A 20,106-nucleotide genomic window follows, 5' to 3' on the forward strand; every position below is an offset into this window, starting at 1 on the left:
GGCAGGTGGACTTGTCTGAGGCCAGCCTCGTCTGCAGAGTGAGTTACAGGAAAGTCAGGGCTACACAGAGAAACCCTGTCCTAAAAAACAAAAGGCAAAACAAAACAACAATGAAGAGAGAGAAAGAAAGAAAGAAAGAAAGAAAGAAAGAAAGAAAGAAAGAAAGAAAGAAAGGGAAAGGAAAGGAAAAGAAAAGAAAGAAAAAAATTAACGTTCTCTGGGCTGGAGAGATGGCTCAGTGGTTAAGAACACTGGTTGCTCTTGCAAAGGGCCTGAATTCAGTTTTCCGCACCCACGTGGCAGCCATCTGTAACTCAAATTCTACTGCTGGCTTCCATGAATGCTGACACACATGCAAATACATAGGCAAAGCCTTTGTATGCATAAAATAAAATAAATCTTTAAAAAAATTCTTAAAATTTTAATCTATTTGAAACAGAGTTTCTTTAAGTCCTGGAACTCACTCTGTAGACCAGGCTGGCCTTGAACTCATAAAGATCCTCCTGCCTCTGCCTTCCCAGCCTTGGGATTAAAGGCGTGTACCACCACTGCCTGGTGTAAAATAAACAAATCTTAAAAAAAAAGAAAATAGTTCTTTGAGGTTTTTCTACATAGATACACTGTCATCTATGAATAAAGGTGATTCTCTCTCTCTCTGCCTTTTCTTTCATTTCCTTCACTTATTTATTTGTGTGCATGTGAGTGTGTATCTGTGGAAACACGTGTGTATGGGATTCAGGTCCTCAGGCATGATGGCATGTTACCCACTGGGCCATCTTGCTTTGCCTATTTCTGTTAACTCATGTGCCTTACAATGAGAGGGTACAATCTGCTGCTTTTTCATGCATTTGTTTAAGTAACATTTTATCTTCCATTAACTGCACTTCTTGGCTATGGCTGGCTAACTCCTGGTTATGCCAGCCAGCCTTCCTGCGACTGTCAGGAACAGCTGAAGGGCTAGAGAGAAGGTTTGGCGGTTAAGAGCACTGCTGTCTTGCAGAGGACCTAGTTCAGTTCCCAGCACCACATGGTGACTCTCAATCATCTATAGTTCCAGTCTCAGGGGACTTGTCTCTCCTTTCTGAATTCCACAGACACCAGGCATGCACATGGTACACATACATGCAGGCAGAACACTCAGGCACATAAACTAAACAAACTTTTCAAAGCTACTGAAAGAATATGTGACACACCCAGCTCAGGGGGAAGGCTGCTCAGCGCAGTTCCAGAGACCAGTCCGTCATCCTTCGCTCCGTCGATTCTGGCCCTGCGGAAGGCAGAACATCACGGTGGCAGCATGGAAGGGGCGGCTCATCTCGTGAGATGAGAGAGCTGACCCCCGCTTCCTCAAGTTCCCACCCTCTCACCAAGTAACACCCCAGCCGGAGACCAGCATTCAATACTTGAGCCTGTGGGGGATGCACCATGCTCAAACAACACAGAGGCTATTTTATTTTATCATTACTTTATTTACTCACTTTACATCCCAATCACAGCCCCCTCTCTCCTCTCCTCCCAGTCCCACCTTTGCACTCCTTTTGTCCATTACCCCCTTCTGTTCTCCTCAGAGAAGGGGAGGTTCCCCATAGGTACCAACCCTCCCTGGCACAGCAAGGTGCAGCAAGAGTAAGCTCATCCTCTCCCACTGAGGCCAGCCAAGGCAGCCCAGCTAGGACAAAGGGATCCAAAGGGAGGCAGCAGAGTCAGAGACAGCCCCTGCTCTGATAGTTTGGAGACTTCCATGAAGATGAGGCTGCACATTGGCTGCCTGTGTGTAGGGGGGCTAGGTCCAGCCAGTGCCTGCTCTCTGGTTGGTAGTTCAGTCTCTGTGAGCCCTGTCTGCACGCTTCGGAAGCTGTCCCTGGAAGATTCGTGGCTTCCCACCTTTCACTGGGTCAGATCTCACGCGCAAGGCAACCATGTGAAGAGCAAAGCCTTGAGGAGGTGATGTGGAGCTGTATAGAGCAAGGAGGTGGGCTGCTTTGGCTAAAGTTTCAAAAGCATTGCCTGACAGACACACGAGAAGGGGTTTCCTCTGGTTGAAATCAGCTTCTGGGCTTAGAAATTAAGAATCCACAAAAACGAACAAAACAAAAACCAGGAAGACAATTTTCTATAGAGGAATCAAAGATGCTAGCTGGAAAATATTACCTGAGCAAGGAATGTGGTCCCAGTTACACCTTAGAATCACCGTGGAGAACAAACAAAAAAAGCATCCTCTCTTAGACCTTGGTTCTAACTGGCCCACATGGGGCCCACGCAAAACTATGTTTTTAAAAGTTTCCCAGCGTTTAGCGTAGGGCGCAAACTCGTTCACCCTTAAGCACCATTCAGTGGACATAAGCCGATACAGCTCATGGATCCGGGATCCTTGACTTCTCTTAAAATCAGAAGTGGTGGGGAGAACTTTCCGGGGCAAGGGGCTACTCTTATGCGGAATAGCTTTTTCTGTGTAGCAGTTCACTAACAGAATATGACAGTTTTGTGGAGGGCGGTCCCCACAAGGTCAACATTCCCAGAGCCTCTGAGAACCACGCCAGTGACGTGATTACTGTTTTGTGACGATGGCATGATGGCGCTGGGGATGTTGAATCTCACCACGGTGACCGTGCAGCCTACACTGGCCCTCGATGTCTCTAGTCACTGATGATGGGTTAATGGTGGTGTCTACTCTTCTTCATGGCTGCCTGTAATTTTGTGTGGCCTAAAATGACAAATCACCCATAGCAGCAACCTCAGGAAGGAAGGGATTCTTTTGACTCACAGTTTGAGAGATACAGTCATGGCGGAGGAGGTGGGGCAGGGTCTCAGTCTAGGGTATTGGTTTGGTTTCTGTTAACTGAGAAAACACCATGACCCAATGCAACAGACCTGCCTATAACCGATCTGAAGGAGACCCTCGACTGAGGATCCTTCTTAGATGACGCTAGCTTGTGTCAAGTTGGCAAAACAAAACAAAAACAAAACGTAAACACACACCAGCAGAGTCAGGAAGCAGAAAGGAAACAGGAAGTGGGGCCTAATTGTAAAACCTCAAGATCCTGCGAGTGCTCTTAACTCACTGGTTAGGAGCACGGGTGCTCCAGAGGACTTGAGTTTGATTCCAGCACCCACAATAGCCACCCATAACTCCAGCTCCAAGGGAATCTGATGCCTTTGGCCTCTAAGGTCACCTGCACACACGTGCATCCACAGAAATAAAGTCACCAGGTGTGGCAGCACAGACCTTTAATACAAGTATTTGGGAGGCAGAAACAGAGAGATTTCTGTGGGTTCAAGGCCAGCTTGGGCTACATCGCAGGACCCTGCCTCAAAAACAAACAGATTTAAAAATCTGAAAACAAACTGACCCCAAGACCCGGGTTCAGCGGCTCACTTCCTCCAGCAAAGCCCCGCCTCCTGAAGGAGTCACAACCTTCTCAAATCGCGCCACCAGCCGGGGACTAGGTGTTCAAACAACACAGGCTTTTGCGTATTCAGGCTCCCGACCCTGCAGCCTTTCAGATTGTGACTGGGGTTGTTGAGCTTTGAGATTACAGACCCGGAGCTGATGCTGGCTTCTGAAAATTGGGAGTGTTGACCTGAGCAAGAGGAGTGGGTCAGCCACTCTACTGTGGGTTCTCTCTCTCTCTCTCTCTCTCTCTCTCTCTCTCTCTCTCTGTTCCAGGGTCCCCAGCTCTGCCGCTGAGGCAGCGTCATGTGGAAGCGTGGTGGAGTGGAGACGCTCACCTCAGGGTGGCCAGGAAGCAGAGCAGAATGGGGTGGAGGTGGGGGGTGGGATGAGGTGAAACTGCCAAGGACCCACCCCGCCTGCAGGTGACCTACCTACTCCAACAAGACCCTGCCCCTGAAAGCTGCCACAACCTCTTAATAATTGCATCAGGTTATGATTCCATCCGTGGAGCAAGCCACTGAGGAGGCCACAGCCCTTTCTGGTTCATTCTTGAAAAACAATGGTGCAGTCCTGCTTTAGAGATACAGGTCCTCCAGCTGGGGGCCGCAGAAGGGGACACTTCATATCCAAACCAGAGCAGCCTGAGTCCCCAGCATGACTGCTGTCACCGCTACTTCTAAAAACACCCCTGTGTCCTGACTCATTTTCGCCACGTTGGCCCAAGATCTAAACTTGCACGGCGGTTAAAAGGAATTTGACTGTCAGTTTTTGCGAACTTGAATTTCACAGACGGGGAAACAGCGGGTTGTGGAAGGCTGGCGTACTAGAGCACAGCGGGACGCCGTTCTGACGTCACGTCACGGGGCAGGTCTCCGAGGAGGCGGTCACTGTCCTCACTGGTTGCAAGCCTGAAGCCTGAAGCGCACAGAGAGATATGGTCCCAGCCTGGGACTCGTGAGACCCAGGCTGAGGCCCTGATGTCTCTCATCAGGGAGCGCTGGACGGAGAGTGCAGGAGTAATGTGAGATGAGAAGGAGTCTTCCGCGAGGCTCTGACTGCGGGCCGGGGTCTCGACCTCTGACCCTGCAGTCGCGTACCAGGGATGTGATCCCGGATGAGTTTGTGCTATCCTGAGCCCCAGCTCCCTCACCAGCAAGGTGGAGATAAGAACATTTCTGTGTGGGCTGAGGAATAGCGTTTGCTGGGTGTATGCATCCTGACTTCTGTCCTTATTGTAAAGCAAACAAAAGAAAACAAACAACACAAAGGCAGAACAGAACATCTGTTTCCTGGAGTTGTTCAGAGATTTGGATACTGAATGTGACGTTCCTCAAATTGCCCAAGAAATCTGAGTTTCCTCGCTGTGATCATTACTCCCATGACCGTCAGTGTGGACCAACACTCCTGAGCAGACTGAGTCACAGTCCTTATACTTAGGTCTGCAAAAAGTACTTGGACTGGGCTGAGGCTGGACCCGGGTGGGGAGGCAGAGTGCTTGCCTAGCGTGCTTTAGGTCCTTGCTTTTGTCACCAACATCCCCCAAACCAGGTGTGGTCACATGAGTCTATAATCCCAGCGCTTGGAAAGCAAAGGCAGGAAGCTCAAATTAAAGGTCATCGTTGTCTACAGAGCAAGCTTGAGGCCAGCCTGAAGCCGCGGACCTACCTCTGGAAGACCAATTAAACTTCATTATTTGAAGCCTAGCCACTAAATGGTCCAGTCTGCTCCTTTCATTTGACACACATTTTATAAGAACGCGTTCTAGAACTTCTTTGCTAAAGGGCCTCGGCAGTCCTGGCTAAAAGAAGCCACATCAAAACATGTTTATCTAGTTTTGGGGTCTCAACCTGCATAGACTGCAGGCATCACATTCTTTAGCAAACAATGCAACCCAGAGAATAGTTAATTAATATGACCCAGAGAATACAAAAATTTGTTAAATGCTCCAACTCACTGTTTTTAATCTTGACATTTGAGCTGTCCTTGCTCCAGCCAAGGTACAGCGGAAAGGGGACCCATGTCCCTGTGTGTTTTGACATAGCTGCTGTACTGGGGGATAATGTTTATCAAGTGCGTCTTCCTTGGTTAGCAGTGGTGTTTGGGGGTGATTGGGGTGATTGAGGTGCCGGTTGTAAGCTGCTGTCTTCAGGCTCAGACTTCTCTCTGCTGACAGAACACGGACACCCTTTTCTTCTTGAGCCTCTGAGGCAGGAAGCCTAGCTTCTAGAAGGGCAGGCCCTGCTTGTATCCAAACAACAAATCAACAAAACGTTCAGCCATGCCGAATCCCTTGATGTCCCCAATCTATTTTCTCAGTTTCTCTTGGAATACGAAAGCTTGAAATATCTGTGCAGGAAATGTGTGTCACGCTGGTGCTGGTCCTGCAGAGGCCACTGAGAAGGCCATCCCTTCTAGAGTGAGCCTCACTTTGTGACAAAGGTGTCCTACATTTAGAGTGCCTTGCACTCTTCCTGCCTCCTGCCTCTCCCAGAGTGTGCCTGTCTCTGGGCGCCCTTCCGCGGGACATACAAACACAGCTGCTTTTCCGAGGTTTCCTGGGGCATACCACTATTCCTTAGATTCCGCCCTTCCCCTGGGCCCTTCCCAGTACGTGTCTTTTGCTCATTCTTTACATGTTCTCCATACCTGCTGTGTTCAGGTGGCTAACTACCCAAGGAAGACTCTGCATTTATCCATGAGCACATGTGCATGCAGTTCCCAGGGCAGCCAGAAGAGGGCACTGAAACCTCTGCTGCTTGAGTTCCAGATGGTTGTGAGTTGCCATGGATGCTGGAACCGAATCCAGGTCCTCTACAAGAGAAGCAAGGGCTCTTACCTGCTGAGCCATCTCTCCATCCCAGCCCTCACGCTACTTACACGAGAGGACACTTTGAAATGAGAGTTTAAAACTGACTGGTTTGGGGCAGGGTGGTGGTGGTGTACCCCTTTAATCCTAGCACTTGGGAGGCGGATCTCTGTGAGTTCGAGGCCAGCCTAGTCTACAGCCAAGGACAGCCAAGGCTACACAGAGAAACCCAAAAGGCTGGTTGTTTTGTTTTGTGAGCATCTTGCTCTGTTGCTCAGGCTGACTTTAACGCCTGTGCTCAAGTGATCCTCCTGCCTCAGCTTGCTCAGGAGTAGAGATTACACACACTGGGTGTATGCCTGTGTGCTATTAGTGTATGTGTCTGCCTTATGGTTTCTAGTTTGGTGATAAAACACCATGACCAAAAAGCAACCTGGGGAGGAAAGGGCTTATTTCCCTTCCACCTCTACGTCACAGCCCATCAACAGAGGAAGTGAGGGAGAAACTCAGGGCGGCACTCTGGAGGCGAGCACTAGTGCTGAGACCATGGAGGGGTGCTGCTTACCGGCTTGCTCACCAACGCTTCCTCAGCTTACTTTCTCATATCGTCTAGGACTGTTTGCCCAGGGGTCGTACCCACTGGATGACTCACATCAATCATCAACCAAGAAAATGCTCCGCAGGCTTTCTCACAGGCCGATCTGGTGTAGGCATCTTCTCATCGGAGTTTTCCGCTTCCAAAGTGACGCTAGCCCGGGTGTCAGGTTGACATAAAAACTAGTCAGCCCAACTCCCACGTGCTTTGTGGAGGCCAGAGGATGTTGAGTGTTCTATTCTAGCACGCTCTGCCTTCTTCTCTTGAAATGGGGTCTTCTGCTGAACCCGGAGGCAGCCCAGCAGTCAGCAATCCCGTCTGTGCCCTGCACAGGGTGGGGTTACACGCTCATGTCCATACCTGGCCTTCTATGCGGTGATTTGAATTTAAGAAGTCATGTTAACACAGCAAGGGTTATTACTCACTAAGCCATCTCCCCAGCTGCCAAGACTGAGGCTGTTTCTCTGAGGGCTTAGTGTGGTGTAGACTGTTCGTATGAGGGGTATGTATGGTCTAGACAGAGGTGTGCCTGTCCCTGGCTCTTCGCCAGGCCCATGGAGTGGGTATAATAAGATAAGATGGCTGCTCTTACTGGAGGGCAGAAGAGCATGCCATCGAGTTAGCTGGAGATTTGACCTCTGGCCACTTTCGGGGAGACGGTTCGTGCCGCTGTACCGTGACCACTTGGTAGGAGACGGTGCCGAAAGAGACTGTTGGCTGCCGTATGCCGGGGGAGTCGTGGGCCCTGGGGTGCCTGTCGGGAAACAAGTCCTGTGTGCAAACAGGTCCAGGCTCTGCTGCCGCCTCCCTCAAGCGAGCACTTCCGCCTCTCAGCACAGTAGAGTGCGGAGTTGCTGTGAGCAACTGTCCTCTGTCTTGGGGAGTTCAGCTGTGCCCCTTTGCAAAAGGATTGTCCCAGCTGGACCTGCTGACTGATACACCACCCACAGAGACCTGAGTATCCAGCGACCTCCTCCTCCTCCTCACTGTACCTAACTTTGCCTTAATTGCACAAGTCACTGGGGATGGACTAGAGTATACAGGATGGGGTCCGGTCTCTGTGGCTACAGGGAGCTCTCATCTGCACTGGGTAAATGCTTTCCAGGGGCGAGGTTGGGAGGCGTGCCCCCAACCTGTGCTCTGTAAGGAAGCCCAGTAAGCTCCAGTGGTACCCCAAAGTCAACTTTTGGCAGAATTGTGCCTCACTTGTCATTGGGACCTTAGGAAACAAGGTTGACTTCGTTCTTGTCTCTCGATGGGAAGGAATCTCAGCAGCAGGGGTATAGCTCAGAGTGGAGCGAGCACCCTGGAGCATCTTCCCTGAAGTCCCGAGGAAATCTTGTGACCTCCCGAGGATCTGGCTGCCGATCCCGGGGAGCCCCTTGGCACGTCTCTCAGAACATCCAGTGGGGAGCAGAGGCAGGTCTTCACTGTGTAGACCCTCCACCTCCTGAGCATACCCGAAAGCTGGCCTTCCCTCCTTCCCTGCCTCACTCTTCCTGCTCCCCACTCCTGCTTCCTGGTGCCGCTTCCTAAATCTATGCCTGTTTCCAAGCCCTGTCTCAAAGCTCCCTTTCCAGGGTAGTCAGATTAAGGCAGCGTCTTGCTCATAGCTCCAGACACAGACCTCTTCCCAGGGGCTCCCACCAGGCCCAGCTTTCTCCCTGGGTGCTCCTTCCCCATTTCAGCAGAACAAGCCACTGCCTGGAGCACTCTGGGCTAGCCTCCTTCCCCAAGCCTCCAGAGGGTGGGCCAGGGATGAGCATTCCTCAGCAGCCTCCTCTCCCTGGCCCTTCCAGGGGGCCGTGCTGCTCCTGCCTTCCCATCCTTAGCTGAATATTTTGGCGCTACACGTTTCATGTTCACAAACTCTGGAAGAGGAAAGAGGTGATTATTTTTGTTTATTCTACTCATCTTCCTGAATTTTTTTGCTTTAGGCAAATTGCTGTCACTGACAAAACAAACAGCTCCCCCACTCCACCCCCCACTCCACCCCCACTCCACAAAAATCCCCTCTCAGGTTCTATCACAGCAGTCCAAGCAAGTCTTCTGCCGAAGTAAAGATACTGGGAAAGGCGAGGCTCAGGTATCAGAGGCACGGCCAGCACAGGCTTGCTTCCCCTCCAGGCTGGCTGGGCTTGAGTATCTGTAGTGACAGCAGAGGCAGGGCTTCTCTGAAGAGTCCATCCGGTTCTCCTCCTCTTCCTGTCTCCCCTAACCACTCACCTTATTTTTGTCATCATCAGACTACTACCTGTTGGGGAGGAAGGGAGCGTGCTGGGAAAGTGCTTTTTCTGTGATTAGGAAATGTACTGTCTGCAGACGCCCGCAGGGGTCCCCGTGGGAATAGATGAATGGCGGGTGGCCCAGCCTTCTCCTCCCTCAGAGTCCCCAGTTCCCCTGAGCCTCTCAGCACCCTCCCTTTTCTTCCCTGGGTGAGCCTTCCGTCTCCTGGCCCTGAGTGAGGGCACTTCACCCTCCTTTCACTGTGCCTGGCCTAGCTCTTATGTGGTTCTCCACCACACCAGCCTGCTGGCCACAGTTACCCCAGCAAAGTTCTCCAGAACTCCAGTAGCTCTCAGAGAAACAGCCACTCCCACTGGGCAGATGGCTGAGCTCTTAAGGGCACTTGCTTCAAGCTGGGAGTGGTGGCGCACACCTTCGATCCCAGCACTCGGGAGGCAGAGGCAGGTGGATCTCTGCGAGTTTGAGGCCAGCCCGCTCTACAAAGCAAGTCCAGGACAGCCAGAGCTACACAGAGAAACCATGTCTTGAAAATCCAACCAAAGCAATAAATACATAATCAGCTGCCGTAAACAGACAAATAAATAAACAACTTGCTGCCATCAGATGTTCAACCACTACTCCAGCTCCAGGGGATCCTACACCTTCTGGTCTCTGTGAGCACTGCACATGCACAGGACACATGCATACACTCAGGCACACACAGACATAAAACAAACAGATCTTAAAACAACAACAACAACAAACTTCCTATGGCCCTATTTCTGTTTCTACTCCAGGACACACATCCGGTCACCAACTTTAGAAGCTCTCTGGGACTTTTCTTCCCCACAGCGCTTCCTTCTGTAAGCCTCCTGGTTTGGCTAGTTACTGAACTGCATGGTTCTGCCAATCCCAGGGTTCGGGGCCGTTTGGGTGCCTGTAGGCTCCGTTGCCTGCTCTGAGGTGTCTGAGGTGTGGTTAACCTGTGTTATCTGACACCTTTCCCCCCCCCCCCCCATCCAGCACAGCCTCTCTCCCTTGCCAGTTTGCCTAGTTCCACCCTCCAGACGCTCTCAAAACCCGGTGCCTTCCGGCAGCCAAGCTGTCCTGCCCAGGAACGCTGTTCATGCAGTTTTGTCGTCTACAGATCCCAGACTCGAGAACTAGGCGATCAAGCTTTTAACAAAATCATAAAAACCTGTAAGTAGGGGGACGAAGGGATGAAGGCTGCCTTCGTCACTGAATGCGGGTGGCGCATGCCTGGTAAATCAAGACTGTGTCTGAGAATCAAGTCCTCCGAAGGGCTCCAGGGAGGGTGGCTGCCTCCTTTGTGTTCTTCTTTTTGAAAGATCACCTGAAAATATTTACCTTCTATGTGTAGGTGTTTGGCCTGCCTGTGCGTCTGTGCACCACATATATGCAGTGCCCGAGGCGGCCAGAAGAGGGCACTAGATCCCCTAGGACTGGAGTTGAGGGCTTTGGGCGCTGTCCTGCGGGTGCTGAGAATTGAACCGGGTCTGCCCGAGCAGCAAGCGCTCGTAACTGCGTGCGCGAACGCTTTTCCTCGCCGTGCAGTCTCTCTTCCGCTGCTGCTGCGTGGTTTCCCTACAGAGGAATCCCTGTTAACCTCTCGCAATCTTTTCTCGTTGCTCTTTTGAGCGACTGAATCTTTTGAGTGTTGATTTCACCCAACACGCCGGTAAACATTTGCTTACTGAAACAGTGGAGGCCACGTGACGTTTCTGCAGTTCTTTCCTCGGAACGACAACCCGCGGAAACCAGTGTCCCGAGGCTTGGGAATGGCAAGGCTTTGCTCTGGCCCTCACGCTTGGCCCGGTAATGCCACCTTCCCTGGGAAAAAAAAAGAGCGAAACTGGGGCCTGAGATCTCGTGTCTAATGCCAGGTCTGCTACCGGGGTGACCTCAGGGACGGGCCCGGCGTTAGTTCCTGGGCATCGCTGCGTGCCTTTCCACCACTGTGGTTTGCTCCAGGTGAAGGGCTGGTCCACGGGGCTGCGTGGACGGTGGGTGTGCGGGCTGGGGTGAGATCTGGGGTAGGGTGGGACTGCGAAACAGGGAAGGCTTCCTGGAGGAGGGGTGGATGGGGAGCGCTGAGGTCGAGGTGAGGATGAGAGCTGCAGGGTGGGGAGCGGGTGCTGGGGAGGGCGCGCACGGGACAGGGTTCCGGGGAGCTTCCCGGGAGGGCCCGCGAGGGGCGGCCGGGAGGGTCGGGACGCAGAGCGGCCGCTCCTCCTCCCGGGAGGGCGGGCGCGCGGGCGGCCGCAGGGCGGGGCGGGGCTGGCGGGGCCTCCTGGCGGCGCGGCGGCCGCTGGTGTCCGGCCCGGCTCTGCGGGCAAGCGGCGCAAGCGGGACCCGGGAGGCGCGGACGGTGAGTGGGCTCGGGGCCGGGAGGGTGCGCGCGGCCCGCCGGGGGCCCGGCGCTGCCCCGGGAGGGCTCCGGCTCCGGCTCCCCGCGGCTTTGCGCAGTGCTCAGCCAGCCCGGGCGGCGGTCCTCGGCTCCCGCGGGGCTGGAGGCGCCCGCCGGCCGCCCACCCTGCGCCCCGCACCCCGGAGCGCCCGGGGGCGAACCGGTGCGGGGTTCCCGAGCCAGCGGCTGGCGAGCCCCGCGCGCCACCGCACTCCCTGCCCTTCCCTGCAGCGCTGGGGCTCAGCGAGCTCTCCTCAAACGGAACAGGCTGGTGGCGGCTCCTCCGTCCTGCTCCCCAGCGCTACTGCGCTGACCAGGCAGGTCACCCCGAAAGCCCTCACCCCCCCCCCAGAACATCTCTTTCTCTCTCTCTCTCTCTCTCTCTCTCTCTCTCTCTCTCTCTCTCTCTCTCTCTCTCTGTGTGTGTGTCTGTCTGTCTCTCTCTCTCTCTCCTTCCGAGGGGACTTTTTCCAAGTTGCATCACCGTTTGGCTTCCAGACAGGTGCCTGGCTGCGCTATTGGACTTACAGAGAATTTTTTTTTCTTTAAAAAGAACTTGTGTATTTACTGTGTGCGTGCCCTCTCACCCCGAGAACACTCCCAAAGCCGGGGTGCCCTGCTCAAAATACTGTACGAGTTCTTTTTAAAAAAAGGACCTGGCTTGCCAACCGGGCTACGCACCTCGTGGGATTTAAAAACAAACCTAATAAAAGATTCTCACCTTCGTGGGGTCCCTTCACACACACCCCGGCACCCCAACCGCCTGCCCACACCCCGATTCCAGGGGTCTTGGGGGCAGCCGGTGGGAACATTTCAGAAGCTGCCCCGGCTGTTCTGGGTGCTCCCTGAGGAGAACCGGTCGGGAGCACTGGGGCTCCTGAGCCAGCTCTCCACCAGGGGGGCCTGTGGGCACCGCAGGCCAACTTTAGACCGCAGGTGGTGCCATCCCTCCCCCCCCCCCCCCAAGAAAAAAGTTCTCTTTGTTCCTAACTCTGTTTACAGTAAATATTTCCGAGGGCACTTTCGGAGTGTGGGCATTCAAATCTCAAGTCCTTGCCAGAGTCAAGGTTATAGCACAGGGTTGACCTATGGAGGAGGACCAAGTGATCTGGAAAAGGACCTCAGATGGAAAGGAGAGGAAAGCAGGATTTGGTGAGCTCTGGTAGACTCCTCCTTGCACGCGCACACGCCGGCGCGCGCACACACAGAAGTTCTGGCGTTTACATAAACATGGGGATTTTCCCGAAGGTGAAGCGATCCCTTTGGTACTCGTGCCCACGTGTATGCGTCTGTGAGTTATCTTTGATGTGTGCTCCAGCCGTCTGGAGCCAGTGTGTGTTTGTTTCTTGATGGAATAACACCCGAGTGAGAGTGAAGGACTTGCCGTGGCAGAGCTCACCTGTCAGGTGATCCGAAAAATAACAGGGCAAAGGAGAAGGCTGAGCATATGTTTGAATCCAGTGACTTTGGTCACATATGTTTTACCAGCGTGGTTGTCCCCAGGTTAACGGTCATCACTACTGCTCTGTGGTGGCCTAAATAAGTATTCACAGATCTTCCTCCTGGGTGTTGCTACATGGCCACAAGTCAGATTTTGCCTTTTCCTTAGGTGCTGGCCTCGTGTGCTGTGTTTTTGTAGTGTCAAGATGATGCCCTTTCAGGATGCCCTGGTGAGGGTGTTGGTGTTTGCTTCTGACCTCTAACATGGGCCAGAAGGACATTGATTTTGAAAAATAAAAAAATGACAGAGGCTTGCTCCAGTGGTCTGTCCTACTTTCTCTTCCTCCTGCTACGGTGGCCTTTCCTGTTGCTGTGTCCAGCTGCCAGAAGTGTGACCACTGGCTTTGGCTTAGGAGTGGAGGTTATATGGAGTACATGGTGTTCCAGGGTGACCCCTGACCCCAAATTCACCCTTTGGGGAACAGAGCCATAAGAAATTATCCCCCACCCGTGTGTGTGTGTGTGTGTGTGTGTGTGTGTGTGTGTGTGTGTGTATTCGAGAATGCGTGTGTACCAGACCATCATAATGACTGGTTGTAAACCTGTGAATCTCCTCTCCGTCTGGGGAGCAAGGCTGACCTAGAGATGCTCTCAAACTCTTGGTGTCTGAAAAGTTGCGCCTGAAGAGTGGCATTTACCTGTGAGATGAGGGTGCAGTCTCTCTCCTCCAGACACAGGTTTATACAACACCTCCTCACTCTGGGATAACACTTGTAATGTCCCAGAAGAGAGTAAGTGAAGGAAAATGGGACCAGTGAGTGGGCTGCCTTCATCCAGGGGAAGGGGAAGGGGAAGGGGAAGGGGGACAGCCTCCAGAAGGGACCCATGGTTTGTGTAGAGAGCTGTGATTGTTCTAACCAGCTACTTAGCATAATGGCTTCCAGAGTGTGTGTGTGTGTCTGAAGTTACTTTCTCATGCTGATGGAGCGAGGAGTGATGGAATTTATGTTGTCTTCTTTCCCTCTGAAACTCATTTATCTAAAAGATGTCATTAACCTTTTTAAAAGGTCTGGCTGGCTTTTCCTCCCTCCCTCCCTCCCTTCCTTCTTTCCTTCCTCCCTTCCTTCCTTTGGTCCTGGTGCTAAAGGGCAGAGACAGAGAGAGGCTGGCACTCAAGGAGGGGGAAAAAAGCTCAAGGGAATTGAAAACTGGGTAAATTTCCCTGGGTGACACCCAAGCGCATACTTTATGCTGGCACTTGGCGTTGCTGTCATCATGAAACACATTATGATATGAGAACCCAGAAAACCGGGGGGTGGGGGTGGGGGTGGGCAGGAGTAGGGAGAGGAGGGGTGCTTATAGGGGTGGCACCAGGGCTGAGTGGTCTTTGTGAAGTGGGAAGCTGGCAGGAGTGTCAGTCAAGTGTCCCCACTGGGGCTTGTAAAATGGCTCAGCCGGTGAAGGTGCTTGCTGTTAAGCCTGCTTTTGATCCCTGGAACCTACAAGGTGGAAGGAGAAAATGGGTTCCTGCATGTTGTCTTCTGACCTCTGCATGCTCACCCCACACTTAAAAAGGCCCCATCAGGGCCTCCTCTACTTTCATGTGCCTGCCTTCCTCTGCTCCCCAAGCCAATGTCCCCACCCCCTATCCATGTTTTGTGTGTGTGTGTGTGTGTGTGAGAGAGAGAGAGAGAGAGAGAGAGAGACAGAGAGAGAGAGAGGTGGCCTGGGGATGGTAGGAGCTGGGTCTTTCTATATAGCCCAGGCTCACCTTCAGCTGAGATCCCCTTGCCTCAGCCTCCCAAGCGCTGGGATTTCCTGCTCAGCCACATGACAGGTTGTTACTGTTTTTTTGTTTTTTGTTTTTTTTCTCTTTGGTTACTCATTGAGCAACTATTTAAAAAGCTGCTTAGCTGCTGGCAGGGCTGTGTCCCACCTGCCAAGTTCTTGGTCAACAGGATTCAGCCCTTGCCTTACGGAGCCTGAGTCTGGGCAGTGGATCTGCAGACTGTGGGTTCTGGTGTGCCGGGTACTCATGGGCACAGGGCAGCTGGCTGTGTAGGGCACAGGCTTCCTTCCCCTAGGTCTGTTCCCCTGCAGTTGGTCGAGATGGAAGGCATAAGAAACCCTTTCTGAGATTTAAGCTCCAGCTTATTTCACTGGGACTCCGCACTGGGTTTCAAGTAAGGGAGTTGTGGTTCTTCTCTGACTGGAGGAGGGGTGGAGCAGGCAGGCATCATGCAGAAAGAGGGTGCCTCGCACTGGAGAATGCAATATCCTGAAGGGTCTTTAGGGGGCTGGAGAGCTTTCGTGGACAGGGCAGGCCTGTCTGGCGGTTGGTGACTGGTCAGGCTGTGCATCTGTGACCGGGCCAGGACAGAGCGCCAGCCTCTCAGTGGAGCCTGACCGTGAGTGAGCTCAGGCCTCGTTCTGCCGCGGCTGCTTTAACACAAGGCTTCTGAGCAGCCTGCAAGCCGTGCCTCCCTCACTCCTCAGGCTTCCAAGTAGTGTCTCATAGGGCTGATGACCTCCCAGTTACTATGCCAGTTCCGGTGGCACGGGCTTGTCATCCGAGCCATTCAGGAGGCTGTGTCAGAACGTGGTCAAGGCCTGCCTGGGCTGAGAGCAAGGCCAGCTTGGGGCGACTTGAACGCTGTCTCCAAACCACAACCAAAAATACTCTTTTTATTTTCTGAGACAGGGGCTCATGTATCCCATCTTCTCAAACTCACTAGGTTCCTATGGTGACCTTGAACTTTCAGCCTGACCTTCCCAAGTCCCAGGATTATAGGTAAATAACACTATGCCTGTTTTTGCAGTGCTGCTACTTGAACCCAGGGCTTCATGAATGCCAGGCAAGCCCTACCAACTGAGCCACAGCCTCAGCCCAGTAGTTACTATTTGTTTATTGACCATATCCAAGTGACAGTTTGCACACTCAGCCCTTCTTTTCCTCTGCTCCAACCCTGACATCTCAGACTCCAGGCCCTGAGGCCACCCCCAGTGCCTGAGCTGAGGTTCTCAAGTCCTCAGAGTCTTAACTACAGAGTTCAGCTCTTTGTATGGCTGCTGCCTTAAGCAGAGCTGATTAAGACATCGTGTTTTCAGGGGGTGGCGAGATGGCTTGGTGTGTAAGACCACGCACTGTTCTTGGGTTAGATTCCCAGCACCACAGATCAGCTCACAAATGTAACTTTAGTTCCATGGAAACTGACGAGGTCTTCTGACCTCTGTTGGGCATTGCACAGAGGTGTATATGCCTTCATGCAGGCAAGATACTCATACATATAAAAACATGCATCTTAAAAAAAAAAAAGACATTCTGATTTTAGTGCTCCCCTCCCCAATGGCACAGTCCCCTTGAGTTTGGATAAATTTATTTATTTTTCCCTCCTGGAAGCTATAAACATCTCAAAAACCGTTGTGTCCTTGTGGTCCAAGGGACTTTTCACAGACTTCCTTTCCTTCACTTCTTTTCTTAATTTTTCAGAGGAGAAGGCAGATTTGGCTGTTGGGGAAGGCTCTGAATGGGCCCAGTCTGGGTTAGAGAGAGACACTGTTCCTGCATTTCTTTAAGCTCTGCAAACCCCTGAGTTCTGGAAATAATTGGTTATTGGGCAAGAGTGAAAAAGAAGCTTCAGTGCTGGGCCTTCTAGGGTACAGTGAAGGTTCGCTGTCCAAGTCTTGTTCATGGGATGCATGCAATCGAAGCAACTTCACTGCACCATAATTACTTTGAGCTCTTAAATTTGTAGGTAGTCGGGGCTTCAAGCCCGACAGTACTGTCATTACCGATGAGCCTAGGACAGGTTGGCAAATGAGTGGCCGTCACCACCGTGGGCACGCACACAGGATTCTCACCCCAAAAGACCCACATCCACGGAGCACTGCTAGGGACTTAGTGAAGAGTCAAAAGGGAGTTCAGAGCATCCAGGATTGCAACACAGAGCATGTTCTATGAATTTGGAATAGGCTGGCTAGCAAGGCTGCCAGCCAGGGTATTTCTATAGTGGAGTTTGCCCTGCTGTTCAATCGCAGGGATTTTTGCTTTCCCTGGGTGAAGTATATGAGGGTTCAGGGCATTGTTTTGTAGAATTTGTATCTGTAAGACCGATATTGTTGTTACTATTGAGACAGGCTCTCTTGTAGCCCCGGTTACCTCAGATTCACTACGTAGCAGAGTATGACCTTGAACTTCTGATCCTCCTGCCTCCACCTCCCAGGTGCTGGGGTTTCAGGTGGATAGGCATCACCACGCCTGGTTTATCCTGTGCTGGGAAATGGAACCCCTGCGTGTCAGTTGCCCAACCAGCTGAGCCCGGTTCCCCAACCCCACGGGTCTATTTTGGAAGAAAGATTTTGTTTGGAAGAAAGATTTTGTTTTACAGTTTTGATTCTCCACTATGCTTGCTTTTGAGGTCTCTATTCTTCTTCAGAACCACACAGCTGCAGATGGAAAATGGAAAGCATCTCTCCCTGTCCCAGTCAAGTCTCAGAAGCCCAGGAAAGTTGGGGTGGGGTGGGGGTGGGAGGTGAGGGTTAGAGGAACTGGGCTGGAGAGATAGCAGTGGATTATAGCATTCATTGCTCTTGCACAGGACCCAAGTTCGGTTCCCAGCACCCACATGGTGGCTCCCAGCCACCTGCAGCTCCAGTTCTGAGGGATCCAATGTGCTCTTCTGACATCCAAGGGTAGCAAGAAAACACGTGGTACACAGACATGTAGGCGAAGCACTCATACATGTAGAATAAAGTAAATGAATCAAATGTGTGTGGGGGAATAGTTTGCTTGGGGACCCCAGGGTGACATTGACCAAACTTGAGATCTCCCTCGTTTATGAATTTTTGGTTTAGGATTTAGGTGTTTTTGCCTGAGATGTGTCCACTCCAGTTTAGTCCTGCTTCCCTGGGCCTCGTGTAAGCTCTGGGAAGTGAGGAGGTGAGGGAGAGGTGGGGCTGGGCGATTAGACATAGCTTTAACTAGCAGTGGCCTTCTCCAGGCATGGATACTTCTCCCTGAAGTCTGGGTTTGTGGGTGCTGGATTGGCTGGAGCAGGAGTTACTGTTGGTGGAGAGCCATCTGACATAGATGCTGGGAACCAAGCCCTTGGTCCTCTGCAAGAGCAGCAAGCGGTCCTAACCACCGAGCCTTCATCTCTACAGCCCAATATACATTTATCTTAGTAGTGAGAATACGGCAGTTAGAATACTACTGAGCGGGTTCCATGGCCAGCATTGCATAGCCAGGTGGATTCGGTGGCGTTTATATATAATTCTAGCACTGGAGAGGTAGAGACAGAAGGATCAGACATTCAAGGTCATCCTCAGCTATGTCATAAACCCAAGGTCAACCTGGACTAGGAAAGACCCTGTCTTTAAAAAACAAACAGTTTCTGCAGGTTTTTTTTTTTTTTTAGTTACTCTTAATCAGGAGTTGGTAATCTAAATCTTAAAATGTCTTCATCTTGCTATAGGGTAAGAGCTTCCTGGTCTCAGGTGCTGAAAGTCCTCTTTGTTAGGTACCGGTAGCGGGAGCGTGGTTCTGGCAGATTCCTCTTCATGTGGAGTTGGTTCCCTCATCTGTAATGCGGGGGCCGCAGCCTGCTTCTTGTTGCTAGGTCGAAGTAGGTAGCCACAGCGGGTGGTGCCCAGTTATTGGTACCCAGCTGGTAGAGGTCAGGGATGCTGTCTCAGTTCTGAGACAGTCCCTGGCTGCAGAGGGTGATGCCCTGAGCTGTGTTCCCTCAAGGTGGTAGTTCTCTTTACCATCTCTAACCAAAGGGAGTTTCGACTAAGTGATAAAGACCCCTGCTTTCCTACTTAGGGTGCAAAGAGTGGAATTTCACGTTTGTTGGTTCTTCTGGTTGGCCTGGCGGTGTCCCAGAGCGGGAATAGCCTCTTTACACTCTACTAAGCCCTCTTTAACTTCATTTGTAATTGCTTGCACTATTTACATATAAATAACCACGCTTCTAGCAGCGAAACCCCTTAACCTCAAAGGTAGCTCCATTCAGCCCTGGAGGACTCACCCACCCCTTAGGGCCTAGGGCTTGCAACAGGCATGAAAAGCCTTTTTTAGGGGGGGTGGAATTGGGGGGGGGGAGGTATTGAATCCCCATCCTGTCTCATTTTACTGGTTACTTTTAATTGTCAATTTGACACAATTTAGAATCACCTCAGAAGTGAGCCCTGACGAGGAATTATCTAGATCAAATTTGCCTGTTGGCGGTTGTTTGGACGGTTCATTAATGCAGAAGAGCCAGGCCATTGCGGGCCACACCATCCTCTAAGCAGGGGGGTCCTGAACTGTTAGCCAGGTGAAAGTTGGCTCAGGACAAGTGCGGATCCTAACACCCTTCACTCAGCCCCTGACCGTGGGTGGGATGGTGTAAGGTCCTGCCTGACTCCCCACGACGACGGTGGACTGTGACCCAGAACTTTGGGCTGAGCAGACCTCCTCTCCCCCTAAGTTGCTCTCTGCCAGGCTGTTTTATCACAGCGACAAGCGCACTAAGGAGGTGGGCAGTTCTCAGCCTTCCTGATGCCCCTACCCTTTAGGATGCTTCCTCATGTTGTGACGACCCCCCCACCGACTGTAAAATTATTTTTGTTGCTACTTCAGAACTGTAATTTTGCTACTGATGCGAATCATAATGTAAACACCCGATACGCAGGACATCTGATAAGAGAAACCCGAAGGGGTCGAGACCCACAGGTTGAGAAAGCAGCTGCTCCAGTGTGAAGGTGCTAGTGAGATTCCAGGAGGTATGCCTTTAAATAATAACGATAATAATTAATAATAATAGTAACTATAGTGCTTGGGATCAAACCCACAGCCTTGTGCATGCCACACTAGTGCTACCAAGCCAGACTCCCAGCCAACAGGCACCCTCTCCAGGTGTTTTCAGAAGTTGTAGTTCATGCATGAGCACAGTGGAGGCGATGAGGGCAGCAGTTAGAGAGCAGCTGGGTCTCAGCCTGGGTGGTAGATCAGACTGTTCTGTGAAAAGTTCTTACACTGACATGCACAGACTTGGTAGAGCAATATCCGTTTTATTTCAGTCAGTGGTGTGTGTATTGGTGCCCAGGCAAGGGATGGATTGCTTCTGGTTCTGAAGCCTCTCAGCACATTAAAAAAAATAACATGTATGTGAGTGTTTGCCTGAATGTGTGCATGTGTATCACATGTGTGCATGTGTATCACATGTGTGCATTAC

General features: G+C 51.9%; 2 protein-coding genes across 5 annotated transcripts in view; one reads left to right on the plus strand and one right to left on the minus strand.

The window, feature by feature from the left end:
- Positions 1 to 5,195: 5,195 nt before the first annotated feature.
- LOC110553510 (basic proline-rich protein-like) lies at positions 5,196 to 19,157 on the minus strand. Its single transcript, XM_060386106.1, has 7 exons — positions 19,065 to 19,157; positions 10,737 to 11,702; positions 10,390 to 10,626; positions 8,002 to 9,049; positions 7,388 to 7,549; positions 6,041 to 7,120; positions 5,196 to 5,632 (listed from the first exon to the last, which is right to left on the minus strand). The coding sequence occupies exons 1-3, from the start codon at positions 19,155 to 19,157 to the stop codon at positions 10,393 to 10,395; spliced, it is 1,293 nt and encodes a 430-aa protein (XP_060242089.1). The 3' UTR covers positions 5,196 to 5,632; positions 6,041 to 7,120; positions 7,388 to 7,549; positions 8,002 to 9,049; positions 10,390 to 10,392.
- Cgnl1 (cingulin like 1) overlaps positions 10,200 to 20,106 on the plus strand; it is a 147,066-nt gene continuing 137,159 nt past the window's right edge. Inside the window, exon 1 of one of the 4 annotated variants that reach the window (XM_060384808.1) lies at positions 10,200 to 10,221. The gene's annotated coding sequence lies outside the window, so the exon portion shown is untranslated. Of the gene's footprint in view, positions 10,222 to 10,834; positions 10,858 to 11,125; positions 11,144 to 11,288; positions 11,411 to 20,106 lie in introns of those variants that run through there. The other 3 variants (XM_060384807.1, XM_060384809.1, XM_021645464.2) reach the window with 3 other exon arrangements.

Source organism: Meriones unguiculatus, chromosome 6, assembly GCF_030254825.1.
Source record: "Meriones unguiculatus strain TT.TT164.6M chromosome 6, Bangor_MerUng_6.1, whole genome shotgun sequence".
Classification (NCBI taxonomy): domain Eukaryota; kingdom Metazoa; phylum Chordata; class Mammalia; order Rodentia; family Muridae; genus Meriones; species Meriones unguiculatus.